This window comes from Fukomys damarensis, unplaced genomic scaffold (assembly GCF_012274545.1).
Source record: "Fukomys damarensis isolate Sample0158 unplaced genomic scaffold, DMR_v1.0_HiC HiC_scaffold_16, whole genome shotgun sequence".
In the NCBI taxonomy this organism is placed as follows: domain Eukaryota; kingdom Metazoa; phylum Chordata; class Mammalia; order Rodentia; family Bathyergidae; genus Fukomys; species Fukomys damarensis.
Genome location: NW_022900928.1, coordinates 74,221,320 through 74,229,293, shown reverse-complemented (window position 1 = coordinate 74,229,293; position 7,974 = coordinate 74,221,320). Strand labels below are relative to the sequence as shown.

Here is a 7,974-nt window from a genome sequence, read left to right as displayed (position 1 = left end):
AAAAAAAAAAAAAAAATTCATGCCATGCCTGGCTTTGCAACATGGAATATTTTTTGATGAATTTAAAAATGCTTGCAATCAAAAACAAATCTCTGCCTATTATCTATGAGTCCTCAAGCCCATCCTACTCAATCATATCACGCTGTTTATTCTACCATGAAAAGTGGTACTTGCCTGGCACGGTGGTGCAAGCCTGTAATCCCAGCACTCGGGAGGCTGAGGCAAGAGGATCACTGTGAGTTCAAGACCAGCCTGGGCTACACAGTGAGTTCCAGGTCAGTCTCAACTACATAGTGAGACCCTGTCTCAAAAAACAAAAAAAAAAAAAAAGGTACCCACCCTTGGAGGACTGACTACCTTTACACTGCCTGGGTCACAGTCTGAGAGTGTGGTCAAGTGAGACCTTAGTCTACTCAAAGTTCTCCTGCCATCTATGGACTATGTGATTTTGGACAAATTACTTAGCCTCTCACCACATGATTCCTCACTATGTGTAGACCTGTAATCCCACAGTTTGGGAGGCTGAGGCAGAGAGTTTGAGGTCAACATGGGGTAGGCAGTGAGTTTGAGGCTAGCCTGAACTATACAGCAAGACCCCGTCTCATAAACAAAATCAAAACAAACAAAAAAACCTGTTTCTTCATCTGTAAAATCCCATGTAGAATATTTGGCATGCTTGTTAGTACAATGAGAGTTTAATAAGGCGTCAATAATTATTTTCATTTAGTTATTATTTATGAGTAGATGAATCTATTAGTCAGTCCCATGAAGCACATTTCCTCCCTGAAACATACACCGGCAAGGGTTTTTCAGCCTCAGCACTATGAATAGTTCTTTGCTGTCGGGCCTGTCCCGTGCATTATAGGTTTCCCAGCATCCCTGGACTCTACCCACTAGGTGTCAGCAGCACGCACACACACCCCAGCTCTGATAAGCAAAACTATCATCTGAGATTGGCAAACGTTCCCTGGAGAACAAACCCTAGAATATGCAAAGCAGCTCTAGCAAGTCTGGTGACCATAGCAAAGTTCCCATTGTCGTGTCCTCCCCAAATTACAGCCACCTCAGTGCCACTTGCTCACCACTCAGTTGCCTTGGAGGGAAGAGGTGATAGGTGCTGTAGATGTCATTGGAGAACTGCAACTGGAGCTCAGGGCTGCCTGTCAGGAGCTGGGCCACCTGCTCCACCTGAAACGGTGTCTTCTCCAGGATCACAACAGCATCCTCTCCAACCCCACCCCCAGAGTCCTCATTCACCTGCGGGGCAGAGACACCATCAGTGAGGCCAAGAGCAGAGCCACAGGTGAGGCCTGTGAAACAGAGGCGGAAGTTCACAGGGCCTGCGACATCCCAGTACTTGGGATTTCCTTCCTTGCAGCCTTCCTCTGGGGAAGTCTAACTATGTCATTTGTGTTCTTCTCTTAGACGAGGTGTCTTAACCTGAATCCTTGTGGCAACCTGCACATCTTTCTTCCAAAAGACGCAAAGTTTCTCAGCTATCTTCTACTTTGGTTTATAAGACCTCTGCCAAACTCTCCCCATTATAGAAGAAAAGATGAAGAAACAGAGACCTATAGAGATGACATGACTTGCCTAAAGCTGTACCAACAGTTACTATTGAAACAGAAACTAGAACCCAAGTCTCCCAGCTACCTCAGTTGGAAGACTGTCATGCCTGACAACTTCAGCAGGCGATGCACAATGAAGAAAGTGGGGCTGAGAACACCAGACAGGCCCTTGTAAATAAAGACAAGAGACACAAATAGAGGCACAGAAGCCTGGGCCTGGATTCTCCCAAAGATGTGAGCTCCTGCTAGTAGTTCTGGGGAACCCCCAAACATCCATTGGCTAGGCCTCTTCACTAGTTCGGGATGGTGTCTTTCTATTCCTAGCCCTTGCAAGACAGCTGAGCACACAGCATTCAAAGTCAGTAAGATATCTGTTTCCAGACATACCATGTAGTTATGAAGATCACAGTGGTACTCTCAGCTCCACCTCCTCACACACTTACTCCATAGCACACATGAAAGTATTACTAGGCATGAAGTTAGGCTTTAATGGGCCTGATGGACAAAAGGGGTGGATACAAAATAGCATTCCTTTTCAGTTAGGTAAAGAAACACAGATGCCAGTGTAGAATACATTTATAGTAATTTCTTAGGTCTTAAGCACAGAGCGATCCCACAGAGCACAATGACACCACAGAGGAAAATTACACATTGTGCACAGTCCTTCTGATCCCTGGCTACCTGGCCAGCTAACTCCAGAACGAGGCACACCACATTCCTGCCTGCCATAGCCCACAGCCCAGGGATATCAGAAAGAGAAATATTCTTTAAAGATTCTCCTGCCTTGGGATCCGACCTGTTTTAAATTAAGAGCTTACTTTTCATAAGTTTCTTACATGATTAAAGCCCCAAGGAAACACTAACAACCGAAAAAGACTGGGAGAAATTTTTCAACTCCTTGGTAATTTTTAAGTAAAACAGTGATAAGCATAATTACTCCAGCTCCCTAACACCCAGGAGTAATTCTTTGGTGCATAAAAATGTATCCAAACTCACACTCTGTAACTACTCACAATAAATTCTATCTATACTTCTGCAGGGCCTACGTGTCTTGACTGAATTATTTCACCAAAGTTAGAACCGAGGACTAAGGAAGCGAAGGGCGAGCTGCTCACCCATCAGAACCCGGCTTCCCCGTAACAATATGTGAAACTGGACTAACAAGTTAGCAATCTAACAATTATGCTGAAATGTAAAGCCGGGATCTATCTCTTTCAGTCTTAACGTCATCTCCAGGGCTAGGGGCCAAGAAGACATCCAGCAACATTTACTGGATTCCTAGCGCCTTAATATATTGAATGAATGGTGATAAAGGACTTGAGGAATTTAGACGAATTTCTTTTTACCTGATACACTCTATAAAGACGAGTGCATATTTGTAGGGAAGGAAAAATTAGGAAATTAAATTTAAATGTATTCATTCCTTTACCTCATGGGTAATGTCGTCGCCCGGAGCACTGCAATGGTCCCTCACTCCCAAGAATTTCCCATCATAAACTTGGTATTTTCCCGCTGGGACGGGAAAACTCCGCCTCCGCAGCGACAATTGGTTCCCTCCTCCCGCGTCCCCACCCTCGGATGCCCAGTGGTACCTTCCCGTGTAGGAAAATGATTTTGTCCCTCGCAGACTCCCTCAGTACTCTTTGCACCCTGAAGCCAGAGAACGGTAAGCAGACCGGGTCAGAAGTACCATTTCCAACACCTGCTTCCTTTTCCTCTGTGCTGGGAGCCTCCACATCCTCGGCATCGAGTTCACGCTTTCTCTTGGGTTGCAGCGGAACTGCCTCCGCCATTCTGCCCAGAAGGCTCTGTGCGCCTGCGCGTAGGAGCCGCAGTCTCCGCCCCTTGGAGGGTTTCTTCAGACCAGACCCGGCTGAATCCAACCTCAACTCCCGGCGTGCATTGCGTACTCCGCGCCCTCGGATCTGCGACTCCAATTCCCGGCGTGCTCCGCGTCGCCAGGGCTGCGACTGCAATTCGCATCGATGGAGCTACAGCTACAACTTCCGACGTACCCTGCGCTGCAGATCCGCTATTCCAGTACTCGGTGTATTGCACCCTCCTGCAGCTGTGACTCTTTGCGTGTCTCCAACAGATTCCTTGGGTGTGCGCGCAGCTTGGAACGGATCTCATTCTCACCCTTCTCCGGCTGCTGGCCGGCACCGAGAGAAAGGAAAGGTCGGGCTAACTGTAGTGCATAGTGAAGATCCCCCCCAGAGGGGACCTCGGGGCGCAAGCCGGAAGACCCTCCTTGTTCCTGTCACTGTTGGACACCTTGTCTGAATACTGACTTTTTGAAGCCAGTTACACCCACGCTGAGGAATGACTGTGGAATGTTTCTCGAACATAACTACCAGCCTGTTTTCTTAGATGGTTGTTTATAGCAAATACTTAACCCATTTTCATTTTTCTCTCATTTTTATTATTTTACAAAAATTTTTGTGATCAGTGCTTTTTCTTTATAGATTCAGCACATTTTGCTGAAAAGAAAGGTAAACAAACAGGCCAAAGGTAAACCTGGAGTGCACAGCTAAACGTGCTCACTCACCTGCCAACTGGAGGCTGCTACCACTATGCCTTAGTTACTGCTGTGGTATGGAGCTTCCTTTTTCTTTTTGCAATATAAGACTTTTAGTTATACTTTATCATTTTGTAAGTTTATTTTGTGTCCATTTTTCTAGCTAGCCCATTTTTCTCGGTATTACTCGACAGACACAAATTTTGTCAAGATTTGATACTTGCATCAAGTTTGAATTAGACAACCGTTTTTGCCAGCGTTTTCAACTTATCTTTTTAGACACATCTGTGATTGTGAGACAACTTTTGCAGTTTTCAACATTAGATACAAGCTGCAATTTTCAGTCAGCTTTTGGTCAGTAACAGTGTACCAAGTTTTAATAGATTGAGTTTTGGACTATTTCTATTAGAAGCACATATTATAAACTGGGTGAGACGCTGTTTTGTGAAGCAGAGGACAATTTTAGGGGGACTTAGAATCTGGAATAGTTATCTGCAACAAAAAATTTGTCGCTCGTCCACAGGTTTCGTGGATACATTGTCATCTTATAGGAATATACAATAAAAGATTATAAATTCTGTGCAAGACAAGGGCCAGGGATTTAGCGTAGAGGTGCCACCACCTGCTTCCCAAGCACAAGGTCAAGTTTGATTCCTGGTACCAAATAAAAAGGATGCAAGATTAGAACAAAATACTGTTCCTGGGGGCCAGAGATTTAGCTCAGTGGTACTGCCGCCTGCCTCGCAAGTGCAAGGTCCCAAGTTCAATCTTTCAAAAAATATATATACTGTACACTGAATGGCAGATGACAGTAACAAAACTTGCTCTATCTTTTGAAAAAAGGTCTGCATTTTTTCCAAATCAGAAAAATGGATGAGAATTTCAAAACATTAGTTTGGAAATTTGTAGCCACATATTGGAAGAAAGTAAAAATTCACTCGGGAGGCTGAGGCAGGAGGATCGCTGTGAGTTCGAGACCAGCCTGGGCTACATAGTGTGTTCCAGGTCAGTCTCAACTACATAGTGAGACCCTGTTTCAAAAAACCAAAAAAGAGAAAAAAAAAAGTAAAAATTCAGACTCAATCCAATTGGCAGGTAAAGTCTGAAAAACAATGAAGTAAAGTTAAAAACAGATACAGTTTCCTTCTGAATTCTAATTTTCCCTCTCTACCAACCCCCCACTTTTGCCAAAGATAACATAAAAGTACATATTTCAAAATAAAAACATTTCAAAATAAATTTAGTCTCATGTTGTTATGTTATCAGTATATCTGTATTTTCTACTGATGACGAATATTAATTTTTAAGTAAATTTTAACTATACTTAAATAAATCATTAATATCATTTAGTATCTGTTACATATTACAAATTCTCCAACTCCCTCAAAGATGATATTTGTTTTTTCTCAAATCACCAACATTCCACACATCACTGCACTGTTTTATTATACCAAAGTATATATTTGTATTGTAGAAAACATGCATTGTGTATATGTGTTGGGGGTATGTTTTTTACACATATGTGTGCACTATTAAATGAGAAACATGGTCATCAACGTGGTAGGATTGTGCACATTTGACATATTGATAGTTTCTCTGGCAACCTTATGATTTCTCTAAATTACATGCTTGACTTAATTTATAGTCATTCGTTTGGGAAGAATATTACATATGTATTGGCGTTAAATTCTCATTATGCTTATAAAAATATAAAATAAGTATGGGATATAATAAAATAGAAACAAAATCTGATCTTAAAAATGTAAATTATTTTCGTTGCTTTTGGATTTCAAATATAAGTATATTTTCTTTCTGTGGGAAGTTTTGTTAGAAAATGTAAGTGGTACAATCAAGCATATGATATTTATCATTAATAAAACTAAGGAGTTTATAAATCATAAAATTTTGAGGACAGTTTCTCAACTATAATATATAACTTTGTTTTATTTGTAATTACATTTCAAAAATATAAGAAAATGAGAAAGAACATAATGTTTGAAGATCATATCAAACTAATAATGTATTTCAATTACATTTATGTGTTACATAAATTTTTGTTTATTTCATATCCTTTTTTTGCTGTCATTTATATGTATATTTGAAATTTTTATTTAGTATCTTCATTTCCTGTTATCATGTATGTTTGCAATCTTTAATAAAAAATCAGAAAATAAATTTAGTCTTACTTAAACTTGGCCTGATCATTTTATATAATTACATATAGCAAGAATAGCAGTTGAAACCAGGTGCAGTGGCACACACCTGTAATCCCAGCTACTTGGGAGGCTGAGGGAGGAGGATCACAAGTTCCAGATCAGCCTTGGCAATTTAGCAAGACCCTGTCTCAACAAAAGAATGGGCTGAGAATGTATCTTAATAGAAAGTCACGGGTTTAATCTCTGCTTACCATTCACACCCTCTGAATACCATTGCAGGGGCTGGAGATGTGGCTTTGTGCTGGAGCACTTGCATAGCATGCATGAGGCCCTTGATTTAATCCCAGCCCTGCAAACAACAACAAAAGCCTGCAATGGCAAGGTTACTGGTTTGGATTATGAATTGCTTTTTATCCTGGCTGGAATACAAAAAAAAAAAAAAAAAAACCAAGGAGGCTTGGAAATCAGTACCAGATTTTCCTTAACTTTGTCTGCAGGTCTGATCAGCCAGCATGGGTGAGAGATAACCTTAAAAATGGCATTTTAGCTGGGCATGGTGGTGCACGGCTGTAGTCCCAGCACTCGGGAGGCTGAGGCAGGAGGCTGAGGAGGAGTTTGAGACCAGTCTGGGCTACATAGTGAGTTCCAGGTCAGTCTCAACTACATAGTGAGACCCTGTCTCAAAAAACAAAAACAAAAACAAAAAAAATGGTGTTTAAAATTATATGCAGAGCTGGGGATTTAGCTCAGTGGTTCCACCTCCTGCCTCATATGCACAAGATCCCAAATTCAATCCCAAGTTGCAGTTTGTCTGCTTTTTTTCTAGCCCATATGTAGCAGACAAAGCATCTCTCCCTTGGGTTTGTCAGGTAAATAAGCAAAAAAAGTGCAGATTCAGAGACTAAAACTTATGTTTGTATAATTTAAGGTGGTAGATATGCCTGTTTTAATTAAGCCAAGAAAGTTAAGCTAGTCTTGTTTTTCAGAGGTTTACCGAAGTCATCTGAAGTGGAAAAATGTTTAGGTTAATTTATAAATGCTCATATATTCTAAGCCATTTTGAATGTAAACATGTATAGTCTTAAAAATATACACAGATTTTTAAAAAATAAATTTTATCCCCCCAACCCCTCCCCTCTCTATGTACAAATGCTTTGTTTCCATTTTTTTCTTTCACTGTTTATTGGTACATTTTAGATATATGGTACAGTTACATTCATTATTGGGATCTTGTAGCTTTACATGACAGGTGGTCTTGGTTCTCACTTTTTCCCCTTGTCCCTGCCCTCCCTTCACCCCCTCCTCCCCTCCCCACTTACAAACACTTTATTTCCATTTTCTCAAATTTTCCCTTATTACCTTTCCCCTACCCTTCCCACCTTCCCTACACCTTTAGCCCTTTTCTTCCCATTTCACAATGTCACTTATCTCATTAGGATCTTATGTACTAGTACAGTTTAGTCACAGCAGAGAAACTATTCGATATTTACACACATGTGACTTATTTATTTCACTTAGGAGTATAGCCTCAATATGCATCCATTTTCCTATGTGTCTAATTTCTCACTCTTTATGGCTGAGTAGTACTCTATTTTATAGAAAAACTACATCTTCTTTATCCAATCTCCAACTGATGGGCAAATGGGCTGTTTCCAAGTTTTAGCTATTACAGACTGTGCTGCTATAAACATGGGTGTGCATATATCACTCTGGTATGATTCCTTTAATTCCA

At 41.0% G+C, this 7,974-nt stretch overlaps 1 protein-coding gene across 1 annotated transcript in view; it reads right to left on the bottom strand.

Moving 5' to 3' along the window:
• The window catches only part of Dcps (decapping enzyme, scavenger), a 41,622-nt gene extending 38,176 nt beyond the window's left edge, over window positions 1-3,446 (bottom strand). The window contains exons 1-2 of the mRNA XM_010628641.3: window positions 3,161-3,446; window positions 1,083-1,257 (exon numbers count right to left, since the gene is read on the bottom strand). Of these exons, the coding sequence (XP_010626943.1) occupies window positions 1,083-1,257; window positions 3,161-3,361 (376 nt within the window). The 5' untranslated portion in view covers window positions 3,362-3,446. The remainder of the gene's footprint in view (window positions 1-1,082; window positions 1,258-3,160) is intronic.
• Between the last annotated feature and the right edge of the window lie 4,528 nt (window positions 3,447-7,974).